This window comes from Acytostelium subglobosum (genome assembly GCF_000787575.1).
Source record: "Acytostelium subglobosum LB1 DNA, scaffold: scaffold3, whole genome shotgun sequence".
Classification (NCBI taxonomy): Eukaryota; Evosea; class Eumycetozoa; order Acytosteliales; family Acytosteliaceae; genus Acytostelium; species Acytostelium subglobosum.
Window position 1 is genome coordinate 1,577,599 of NW_012236529.1, and position 12,613 is coordinate 1,590,211.

Consider the following 12,613-nt stretch of genomic DNA (forward strand, 5'->3'; position numbering starts at 1 on the left):
AATCACTTGCCTCATTGATCACTCAATCAATCTTGTTGTTTGGAACAATGGACGCACGCCATGTAGAGATCAATATATTGAAGAAGAAGTTGGTGGATATCAATCCTTTGGTTGATCTGTCGGCTGAGGGAGACGAAGACCCTTTATCAAATGGTTATGGATTGCTATTGGATCCGGATCAAGACCCTGAGAAGCTCAAGAATGCATTGCCACTGCTTCGAAAGTTCAACAGACACACATGTACTTGGTGCAAGTATGTCATACCTCAATGGCCAAGGACTGAGCCTCACTAACAAAATCAATCAATCAATCAATCAACAGTGGATCAGCATTACCAAATGAGAAGGATAGAGATCAGGAGTTTGAGAAGATATTGAAGAACAATCAAAAGATATTACATGATCATGCTATCTTGCAAGACTTGGAACAAACAATACCTCAGGACTTGCCCAAGCTCAAGATCCAGGATCAGAGGAGATACTTTGAAGGCCATTCAAATGAGCGTAACATGGATCATGAAGAGGTATGATCCCATTCCTCACTCACTCACTCATTCATTCATTCAATCAATCATTCAATCATGCTGACGCGCTCCTTTGTAGAACCTCAATGTATTAAAGGAACTGTTTAGAGATGAGCTGACTAATTGGAGATGCAGCCTTGATTGTAAGATGACACAGAACAATAGTGTACTGGATGAGATTATATTGGAATCATCATGCAGGAGTGACAAGTCGCGTAATGAGTCGGAGCAGCAGCAGAGAGAGTAGATTCAAACAAGACCTGTTCAAGAACTTTAACAAGGCAAATGAGTTGCTGCGACACTTTTGGAGCAGTGCCTACCTGCCCAACAAGCTTGGTCGTCCGCCAACATCTGCCCAGAAGAAGAATCGCGAACTCGCTGGCTACATCAACAAGTTCTACGACAATCTTGAAACGTGGAAGAAGAGGCTCATGGAGAATGGCAAGGTCGACCTGGTCGTCCTCATCGGCCCCATCATGGACTCCCTACACAAGGCTATCGAGCGACGCCAAGAGATCACAGACTATGAACAAAGTGTTGGCGGTGGTGGCAGTCTTCATCAGTCATCCACCAGCCACGTCTAATGTAAACAGGGTTGTTGCTGCTACTACTAGAAAGTATTCGCTCGCTGTATATATAAATAATTTTATTAATTAAAGATTAAAAAATATTTGTAGTTCGGGGTATCCTAAACTCAAAGGGCTTCTGCAAGGATGGATGCGAACCTTGTAATAGTTTAGTCAATTGTCCTTCTGTCGATTCCAGTAAWTTTCATATAGAGGAGAGAGGAATACTCAAGCAAAAGAAAACATCTAAGAAGATAAAGGAGAAGTCAGACAAAAAGAAAAAACAAAAAGAGAGAGAGCAAGCAGCCAAACAAAAGAAGGAGGACGATGAGAAGGCTAAAGCTGAGAGGCTCAAAAAGCAGGAAGAGAGTAGGGCGAAAGAGGATCTGAAGACAAGAGACAAACTAAGAAGGACAAGTATGTGTTTGGTATTATTGTGGAATGTTTATTAATTTGATGACTAATTCAATATTAATAAGCTGATTTAGCAACACAGGTTACTTCAAGGACAACACCAACCGAGAGGGTAGCCATTGATGTTTATAAGTCTCATGTTGAACTTCTCCCAAGCGCACTCACTAACATGGTCCAGTTCACTCAAACAATCAATCGAATCGATGAGCCTCAATCACATGATCAATCAACACACTCCAGCATTGGTCTATCATGTTCAAACCCACTGGAAACAACATTCGTGGCGTTTCTAACCAATCAGAAGTCCCTTTCTTCACTCGACCGGGATGTAGCAGTGTTAGAGGAATATCTGGACAAGATGAAGAATAAGAGAACAATGATCGCCAGTTTGGTGAATCATGTCAAAGATTCCTATCAACAATCAGACATGGACTTGTTATTTGGTGTAACACCTGGAAGCAGTATCAACAGCCTTTCCAGTAGCAGAGGCAGGAGCATCATCCAAAGCAACCAGAGCCATTCCACCAATCCAAAAGTGAACTTCAAACTTCATAATTCAAAATTCAAAACTTTGTCACGAACTTGAATCAGGAGGACAATATCTTCGAAAAGTCTGGGTGAGAATCGACAAGACAGACACATTGCAAGGGCATTGCAATCTAGAAGCAGGATAGCATTCAAATATAATGATCAGAACGTTCAACTCTATAATGGAGTGACTCACAGCACAATTAGTATGGATGACTTTATCAAAGAGAAGAGACTAAGTTCAAATCACAATACATACACTATCATCATTCATCACCGACATGCTGATGCTCTCAAACAAGGTACGAATGGAATCACCGACATGTACTACACATGCAAAAATATTAATAAGGCAGCCATCAAACACTTCCTCTCATTCAATCAAGCAGTGTGTCCATAACAAATACAGCAGGGTGAAGGTCCTCTCTACTAAGATATACCATGAAGTTACTGGTCCCAATCAAGCGTGGCGTGTTTAAACAACTGACAGACGACGACATGACTCATCTACCATTCGGTATATATCGGGCTATCATCAATGGAGAACACAGAGCATTCAGTACATCGATCTAGCTTGGATGGATCTAAACAGGGGTGCCACTAGCCAATATTTCAACGTCTATAGGGTTCACTGTCCAAGAGGAACAAAGTCAAGAGTTGCATCACAGTCAATGATAATGATGAAGTACAGCAGTTAAAGAATGGCGCAACACTAACAACACGATCATACAATGTTCAACTACCAGACAGGTAACGCCATCAATAAATGGACACATTATGGTACGAGCAAGTGACAATACAGATATGTTCAATACACCATTAGCTATAGCGAAACTGATGTCCTTCATCATCAAGGACGATATTGACAATGTAATGATTACAGGTTCAAAGAATGATTGGCATGTTGTCCAATAATTGTTGATCGACATTGGCATGTCTTCAAGTAGACAATACTCCAAATACAATCGACAGATTGAGGAAACAATGATTGTGGAGAATGAAATTGTCGTCCATTGAAATATAATTAGAATTTGAATATTCAGCTGCCCAACTACAAAACAGATCTCTGGATGGGAGCGCAGATCATATCTCACTGAGTCATCCTGTTAAGACCCAAATTGTATTATCTCTTTCATTGAATCTAAATCTCAATCATGAAATCTTATCTCACTATTTCCATATACCTACTTATCTCAATCTCTTTTGTTATCTCTTTACAACCCAGTTGCCAAGATCAATGTAAACATGTGGTTGCCTTTCCTGACTTTTGTAACCGGTTGCTAGCCAAACATGAATTTTCCCAACATGCACAGTTGTGCCCTAGGTATTTTACATACGATTGCAACAATGGAGTCGAGGATCATAGAGAATATTTTCAGTATGATGATAATGAATTTATCTTTGAGCTGGTGGAAAATCAAGACTTCGATTGTGACAATCATTGCAAACCTACTACTAGAAAATTCGACCAATCAGATCACTTCCTTGAAGATGAAGAAAAAGTTCCATTCACTCAAGTGTTCACCAGGCTACAATAAAAAAAAATAAACTTTGATAAATTACCAATTTTTTGATTTCTCTATTACCCTTTCATTAGTTTGATAAATGTTTATTCTCGAGATGAACTCTTAACAAACTGAATATCTTGTCAGTAGAATATATATTGTTTTATTTATTGTAATAATTAATGAACATGCTTCATTTTTAATACTGATGATGGTGCATGGAACATTAAACGGTATTTGTACTTCTTGATCAATAGTGCCGCGGTAAGGACAATGGCTGCTCCACACACTGTGCACACGACAATGATGATGATCTTTGTGTAACTCTTGGCCGGACACTTATCATTGTTCTCCACAGTGATCAATGATTGGAAGCTTGGATCAATCGTACATTCCTTCTCAAAGTATGGTATTTGAACTGCTGAGAGATATTGGAACTCTGTGCCATTGCCACCGCCGCCATTTCCATTGACAGAGCTGTACAGACTGTCCTTGCTGTCGATATCCTGGAAGGTTGACTTGACGACACGACCATCCACGAGCAGGTGGTTGGCGAATGATCCATAGAGCACTGAACTTCCAGAGACAACGTAGTATGAGTTGAAGGTGTTTTGTGACTTGGTCTTGCCACATCCACCATCGTCCTTTGAAGTCCTGCTTTCAAACACCAACTGCATGCTACTCTGACGATTGGCGAATGGCCATGATCGGATGCCAATGGTGAACTTGACTGAGTTGTCGCCAATGTGCATGTCCTCTCCTGCGAATTGGACTTGGCCACCATCCTTGTAGTAATCTATGTGAAGATCGACTTGGACTGCCTCGCCTGGGAAGCTGCCCAGCCAATGATAGGTGTTTGGTGGGCCACTCACGACTGACCACACGATTGATGACATGGTCAACGACTTTATCTGATTGCCTAATTGTCCAAACTCACGGATAAAAGCCAATGATGTCTTAAATGTGATCTCGCCATCTGATGGACTGAGGACGGATGCTTTCTCAATGGTGGGCGGTGCTGCTAAAAGGGCGGCCATTGTACAGGTCTGCATCGTCCATCCTGGATCACAAACACACTTGCCTCCCTTGGACACGCCATGTCCATTGCAATCAAGTTGAGTATTGTTTGTGTAGTAGAACACCTTGTTCATGCCCTGTAGTCCTTGGTTCATGACAAGGACTGGTAGTGACTCGATGGATGTTGTTGCTGGCATTGTGGCGGGTCCATCAAAATAGCACTGGATCATTGTGGCGTTGATTATAGATGAGTTGTAGCATGGGGATCCATCGATGGCCACTGAGAGGAATGATGACGAGAAGTAGTTGCCAGTGATCGTGATCAAGGCAGTCTGACCCAGTGCACCGGGCGTGGCAAGGTTGATCACAGGTGACAGGAATGTATAGTTGTATGATTGAAGCGATGTTGCGCCATTGACCATCATCGTTGCCTCTAGACCTTTTTGAAGGTTGCCAGATGTTGGTGAAGGCAAGAAGCATGTGAGTAGCTTGTTGGTTGTGAGTATGACAACACTCGAGCATGACACTCCGCCAATGGCGATGGTGACCTGTGATGCATCGCTTCCAAAGGCTGTTCCGGACACTGATACCACACCTCCATTTGAACCGACTGGCGTCATGAGTATGATGGCTGGTGGTGTGTTGTTGTAATAGAATACATTGTTGCTGGATTGCAATCCTTGGTTCGATACCCTGACCATCAGTGGACCAGGTGGCATCATGTTGCCACCATCAAACGAACAAGATATTGCGGTGGAGTTGATACATATTGGACTCTTGCATGTTGCACCATCTATAGTCACACTCAGAAATGATTGTGAGAAGTAGTTGCCAATGATTGTGATCAATGTTGTCTTGCCAAGTAGTCCCTGAGTTGTGTCATTGATCACTGGTGCGAGGAATGTGTAGTTGAATGACTGAAGTGATGACACTCCATCCACATTCACCTTGACTGGCAACCCTTTTTGAAGGTCGCCAGAGGTTGGCTCGGGCAAGGTACATGTGAGCTGTTGATCGGATGTGACAATGTTGACATCTGAGCATGCTACTCCACCGATCGTGATGGCGACCTTTGAAGAGTCAGCACCCAGTGCTATGCCATTCATTGAGACTAGTCCTCCATTTGAGCCAACTGATGTCATGGATATGATTGCTGGTGGGGTGTAGTATGTGAACACCTTGCCATTGCCCTCCAAGCCTTGGTTCGTCACACTGACCATCAGTGGATCGGGTGGCATAGCAGTGGCACCAACATATGAACACTGAACGGCAGTGTCATTGATGTATATGGCATCACTACATGATGCTCCATCGATCGTCACACTCAGGAATGATGCCGAGAAGTATTTGCCAATGATGGTGATGAATGATGTCTTTCCAATTGATCCAGGGGTGGTGGCGATGATCACTGGCGGTAGGAATGTGTATGTGGATGGCTGGAGAGATGTCACACCGTCGACGGTCAGTGTGGCTGGCAATCCATTCTGCAGGCTACCAACTATGGGCTCGGGCAAGACACAAGTGAGTTCTTGATCGGGTGTGACTATGACGATATCTGAGCAAGTGACTCCACCGATCTTGACCACGACCTTTGATGCGTCTGAACCAATCGCTGTGCCAATCATTGAGACCACGCCTCCATTTGAACCAACTGACGACATGGTAGTGATGGCTGGTGGTATGTTGTATGTGAATACCTTGCCATTGCCCTCCAAACCTTGGTTCGTGACGCTGACCAACAATGGATCGATTGGGAGTGTTGCGCCACCATCAAACGAGCACTCTATCGCAGTGTCTTTGATTAATATTGGATCTTTGCAGGTGGCTCCACCAATAGTCACACTTAGGAATGATGCCGAGAAGTATTGGCCAGTGATGATGATCGAAGTAGTCTTTCCAATTGATCCATTAGTCGTGGAGGTGATCACTGGCGGCAGGAATGTGTACGTGTATGTTTGAAGGGCTGATGCATCATCCACGGATAGTGTTGCGGGCAATCCATCTTGAAGGTTACCAACAGTGGGCTCGGGTAGACGGCATGTAAGTTGTTGGTCGGCTGTGACCATGGTAACGTCAGAGCATGTGACACCACCAATCTTGATGACAATCTTTGAAGCGTCGGCACCAAGCTTTGTTCCCGTCATTGAGACAACGCCACCATTTGAGCCAACTGAGGACATGGTAGTAATTGCAGGTGGTATGTTGTATGTGAACACCTTGTTGCTGGCCACTAAGCCTTGGTTCGTAACGCTGACCATCAGTGGATCGGTTGGCAGAGTGTTGCCACCAACAAAAGAGCACGCAATGGCCGTGTCGCTGATGTATGATGGATCGCTACATGCCGCACTATCGATTGTAACACTGAGGAATGATGGCGAGAAGTATTTGCCAGTGATGGTGATCAAACTTGTCTTTCCAATTGTTCCTGGTGTAGTTGATGTGATCACTGGCGGCAGGAATTGGTAGGTGAATGTGCCTGAAGGGGTGCCACTCACTGTTACAATGGCGGGTACACCACTTTGTAGGTTGCCAGAAGTTGGTGAGGGTAGTGTACATGTTATCTGGTCAGCGGTGGTGGTATAGGCTACACCAGTGCAAGTGATCGATCCAATGGTGACCACGATGGCCGACACATCACTACCTAGTCCAGACGAGGTGATAGTGACTACACCTCCATTGGAACCAACTGATGACATATCGCTAATGACAGCTGCAGAGTACTGTACTGTGATTGATGTACTGGCTGTAGGTGTTGTGCTGCCTGATGCCTGGAATGACACTTGAAGTGTTTGAGTGCCTGTGCCTGGAGGTACATTGAACTGTACACTATGACCATAATAATCCCTTGATGTCAAAGGGTACTTTGTTCCCATATATGTTATGAATGTATCATCCAAAGGTGTACCAATATGTGACAAAGGTATGGTCACAGGTCCACCAGTCGTTGCCACACTCAATGTAGTTGGTGTAGTCGGTGCACTTATATCTATGTTACCTGGGGATGTTTGAGTGATTGATTGATTGAGTGAGTATGGTGAATGAGTGATTGGAATGGTTCCAGTGATTGGTACATACTTGGATAGAACAACTGGGTGAATGATGCAGCGTTGAATCCTACGATCGCTGCTGCGTCGTAGGTGCTGTAACCGAGGAAGGGAGTGAAGAAGAAGATGGATCCTGAGCCAGTTGTTGGGATGGTTGGACTGAGTGTGACGAGACTATTCTTGTTTGGTTCGTCTGTTGTGATAATGTTGCTTCCTCCACTTGGTCTACTGAGTGATGTGAAGTATAATATATTCTGTGTATCCAGTTTGCCCAAGACGAATTGTCTCAAAGTACTCGGACACATCTTTTGAACCAGTTTATACAATGTATCTGTGCCCACATAAGACACGAATCCAGACATACCCTGGACTGCCTGGCTATGTGAGAAACTCTGTGATCCAGCTTGATCAGTGAATGTCCTGAAGCATGAGTAATAGTTCCCAGTTGTGCTATCCACTGTTTGATTGATTGATTGATTGAATTAGTGATTGATTGGAATAGTTCCATTGATTGATTGGTAACTTACTGAATGCTGGTTTGTTCATTATGTTGTAAACAGAGTCTGTGGCGATGGTGATGGGGACGAGGACACTGGCCTGATGGTCTTGTGTGAGTTGACATGTGATCATTCCTTGTTTGATCATGAATACGTTGGTACAGGGCACTGATGCATTCGTCAAGAATACTGATGTCTTGCCATCGACAAAGTTGTCACCAATCAATGTCATTGTTGAACCAACAATGAATGATGGTTTAACTATACTTAATATAGGAGGTCTGTACTGGAATGATGTTTTGAGTGTACCACTGCCAGTGATTGATATAGTAACACTATACATTCCAGAACCTGGTGGTATGTCCATTGAGAGTGATGTGTCTGTTTGAGCCTTAACATTTGTTGCCAAGAATGATGGTGACACTCCATCAATATTTACAAAGTTGACCTGTATCGAATCAGCTGATTTAGACAACAGTGCCATATTTAGAATATTCGTCATTTGTACATTCTCTCCTGCTGACCTAGCTGGTGTGATGAATGGGGCTGGGGGTACATGAGTGTGAGTCAGTGAGGCTGAGGCTAGGGATAGTCCCCTTCCCCCAATGATACTTACAATCCATTCCACCATATTCACATAGTATCATGACATTTGATGAGTTCCAACCTAGGTTATTCCAGTATCCTATCTCCTTTCCTGTCTCCCTGGCACCGATATATGCAAAGTCTATGGCCACATTACATTCCAATTGATTAGTGGCACCTCCCCTACTAGGTTCAACTATATTCCATGAACAAAAGAATCCACACTATAGTGAATGATGATTGAATAGTATGTGTCAATCACTCATTCATTCAATCAAACAAGTGTTGGATGAACTTTACCTCTTCAGTGTTTACATCATACATAAGTTGACCATTCTCTGGACCTGATGAATAGTAGAATTGAGATGCCTGACCATTGGCACACTCACCTGATATCCAGAAACTCTTTCCATTGACATCAGTATCCAGATAATATTGTTGCATAATCAAATCATTCTCCTGTTTCGATGTAATTGTTGCAAGGTATCTGTTTGGATTGGGAGTGAGTGGATGAGTTAGTGGATGAATGAGTGACATCAGGGAATGAAGACATACCCTTGTGATCCTTTATATGATTTAGATTGACATGTTGATAAAGCAACTGGATATGTTACACTTGTTGCCACAAATTCATAATAATGTCCATTATAATCAAATATTGAGTCTGCACCAACAAAACAAATTGCCAATAATATTAAATAAAAATATATCATATTTGAAATAATAATAATAATAATAATAATCAATATAACAGGTTGTTAATAAATATATTGAATAATGTAATGTTTGAGTGAATGAATAAATGAATGAATGAGAGTGAACGAATGAATGAATGATTAGTCGAGTTGGACAATTGTGGTAAGATGAGTAGGACATTCGTGTCCCTTGCAAATGTTGTCTGTTCCACTCCAAACACTTGTCCGCCCAGTCCAACCAACCCAATTGGATTGGAGGTCCACAACATACATCTTGGAATTTTTACACGTGTGCAAAAAAGGACAATTTTGGTTGTGGGGCGGTTTTTTTTATCTTCTTTGATTTTTTTTACACCAACAGTTTGCCGGTTGGCCCAAGATGGATAATGAGATGTTCACAAAAATGTCAAATGATCTTTTAAAGATTCTCCACGTTAACAAGTGAAGACGATGTTAGATCAGGCATTGAATGAGTCCTTCAGCGCAACATAGTTGTACTGTTTCAATGTAAAGGGATTGCCAATCTCGTAGTATCGCACGATGTTGAGCACTTGCAGCGACCTTACAGGTCCGCACAAACAGTTGTGAGTTGTGTTTCTTGGTCAACACTTACTAAATGATGTAGTGCTCAATAACTTGCACTGCAGTACTCTGATGCATCGTTGTATTCTAAACCTGTCAGCATTTGTAAATGATAGGTATTATCTGTTTGAGTTATCTATACAACATATGTGAGTGAATGTGATACAAAGAATGAATGATCTTGGTTGATGTTGTGAGTAGTAAAAGTTGGGGGACCTTGCATATGTGGAGGAGCTCGCGAAATGGTGAATGTCATGTCGTCTAGATAGTGTGGTTGGGGCTCGATTGGGCGATTTTGATGATGGATTGGGTTGAGAGAGTGCAACAACTGATGACACTGTTTACACTATGTACTGATGAACTGTGAGATAAAGGATTATATCCTTTAATAGTAATTTATTTAGGTACAGATTCTACCTTGATATGCCAAGCTGGAAAGTGGGGTATTTACTCCATTGGCTTTGATCGAACCATCATAGTTGACGACGATCTCTCCGTTGTAGGGGGTTGGAACGTAGGCGGTGGTAGTACCAATCTTAATAGCTACGATGAATGGCTTTGAATCACTTCGGCTCCAGGTCTCATATCCGTTGTTTGCACTAATAGGGAAGAAGTTGGTACTTCCAGAACTTCCCCATCTTTTCAAAAGAAGAAATAAATACAATATTCATTATTAGTATTGTTCATTTAATTAATTGATTGATTAAATGATTACTTACTGATTGACAGCAGCCTCGATACCAATTCCATAGTTGTTGGTCACTTTAATCGTGGCCAAACACTAAAAGATGATTGATTGATTGATTGAATTATAAATCATAAGTATTCTTGGGAGGGAAAATAAATGAAGATTGGAAGATGGATTAACTTACAGAGGAGACCATCAAGGTAACAAGTAATAAACAAGAGATAAATTTGGTATTCATTTGTTAAGTATAATAATATAATAATAATAAAATTGATATGATTTTGAAATGATAATGGATATTGTGGTTCTTAAGTCTTGACAGACCCAGACAACATTCCTCCATCATGTTTGAAATATCAATGTGAACCTTAGATCTAATCGCGCTCATGACTTCTGAATTTAAACATCCTTCATTCATTCGTGCAAGAATGTTCAGGTTCTAGGTTTGAGGGATGTGACGAGGGAATTGGGATTTTTGATTGGTTTGGCCTACCTTTCGTAAAATGGGGTTCTTACACTGGCCCTGCGAGCTTTAATATTGATTGAATGTTACCATTTATAGTTGTTTATGATAAGAAGACGACCTGAGATTTTGGTAGAGAAGACCTTGTTATAAGAATCACAATGATAGACGTTTGATCATTATCAACCTGGGACATGTCGTTTACCTTATAAGGTAATAATTATGACACTTGTTTATACAATGGTCGGCATTTGATCATTATTCCATTATCCTTAGAAATAATAATATCTCCTGATGTTCTGAACTGTTTGAAGGATTGAATGTATGTTTGTTATGATGAATCAAAACCTAATAAGTGATCCAAGTAATTATTATTATTGATTCAATTACACTTATAATTAATTATTCATTTATACTTACTAATTTAAATATGAAATTCATTTCTACATTATTAATTGTTTCCTTCTTTGTTGTAAGTTAAACAATTTTGATCAAAATTGATACAGTTGGACCTAACATTTTTATTATTATCGACACTTAGGCTTATTGTTCAGCTCTTACCTGCCAATACACTGGTAGTGGTACAATCCAGGTTGCTGTCAATCAGTATGTAGTTTGTGACATGCATGTCATTTGTTAAACTTACATTCAAACTAACCAACTTAAATTGTTTGTTTTTTTTTCTTTCCAATCTAATCTATAGATGGGGTGGTTCAGGAGATACAGGCTACTTCCCAATCAACGGTGGACAGTCGGAGTCTTGGACAAGATCTGATCAAAAGCCATTCGTTATGGCAGTGAAGAGAAGCAGCGGCCCAGAGACATATTATGCTGTTACATACGAATCTGTTGTAACTGTTACGGCCACAGATGTCACCATTGTCGAAATGGGCTGGACCGGTGGACCATACTCTGGTACCACATGCTCCAAGTACGCATTCAAAATCAGACCACCATTCGAATCATTCGCTGCTGCTTCTGATATCGATCAAGAGTTCACCGCAGAGGAGCTTGCAATGATTGAGTAATTAATCAATAAAACATTCATAGAATTATGTAGTTGATTAATCACTTTTATAATCTATTACACTCTGATCAATCAAAACATTACTAACTTATAGTTTATTTCTTGTTATATTTTTATTCTTTATCTCTCTACATAAAGATGAGTACTCATCACCATTCTGAGTTTCGTCAGAGCATTCGGCTGAGACCATGGCGAAACCTCACTATCCAAATTAGGGAACATTCCCACTGATCAAATCGAAATTCCTTTCAAAACTACTGTTTGATATCGATAACGTTTTAATACAACTTTGCCTCAATTCGAAATGAGGGAAACTTGGTCCATCAATGGATAAGAGAAGGTAGTTAGGCATACAATCATTCATTATCAACACTTACTTACTTACTTTATAAATATAATGATAAAGATAATATCACTATTCTTGTGTGTCTTGGCTTTGGCATCATGCCTGCCAATGTCATCCAGCCATCACACTATAT

General features: G+C 41.2%; 4 protein-coding genes across 4 annotated transcripts; 2 read left to right on the top strand and 2 right to left on the bottom strand.

Moving 5' to 3' along the window:
* Window positions 1–47: 47 nt before the first annotated feature.
* SAMD00019534_021100 (hypothetical protein) lies at window positions 48–529 on the top strand (the record flags this gene model as incomplete). Its single annotated transcript, XM_012902701.1, has 2 exons — window positions 48–253; window positions 322–529. The coding sequence occupies 2 exons, from the start codon at window positions 48–50 to the stop codon at window positions 527–529; spliced, it is 414 nt and encodes a 137-aa protein (XP_012758155.1).
* A 3,186-nt stretch (window positions 530–3,715) lies between these two features.
* SAMD00019534_021110 (hypothetical protein) lies at window positions 3,716–9,123 on the bottom strand (the record flags this gene model as incomplete). The annotated part of the gene is made up of 5 exons (XM_012902702.1): window positions 3,716–7,548; window positions 7,629–8,054; window positions 8,125–8,640; window positions 8,711–8,903; window positions 8,980–9,123. The coding sequence occupies 5 exons, from the start codon at window positions 9,121–9,123 to the stop codon at window positions 3,716–3,718; spliced, it is 5,112 nt and encodes a 1,703-aa protein (XP_012758156.1).
* A 1,236-nt stretch (window positions 9,124–10,359) lies between these two features.
* On the bottom strand, window positions 10,360–10,882 carry SAMD00019534_021120 (hypothetical protein; the record flags this gene model as incomplete). The annotated part of the gene is made up of 3 exons (XM_012902703.1): window positions 10,360–10,594; window positions 10,676–10,737; window positions 10,829–10,882. Coding segments are annotated over 3 exons (351 nt in total), but the record flags the coding sequence as incomplete, so codon positions are not given.
* Window positions 10,883–11,537: 655 nt separating this feature from the next.
* On the top strand, window positions 11,538–12,135 carry SAMD00019534_021130 (hypothetical protein; the record flags this gene model as incomplete). The annotated part of the gene is made up of 3 exons (XM_012902704.1): window positions 11,538–11,579; window positions 11,649–11,713; window positions 11,811–12,135. The coding sequence occupies 3 exons, from the start codon at window positions 11,538–11,540 to the stop codon at window positions 12,133–12,135; spliced, it is 432 nt and encodes a 143-aa protein (XP_012758158.1).
* Between the last annotated feature and the right edge of the window lie 478 nt (window positions 12,136–12,613).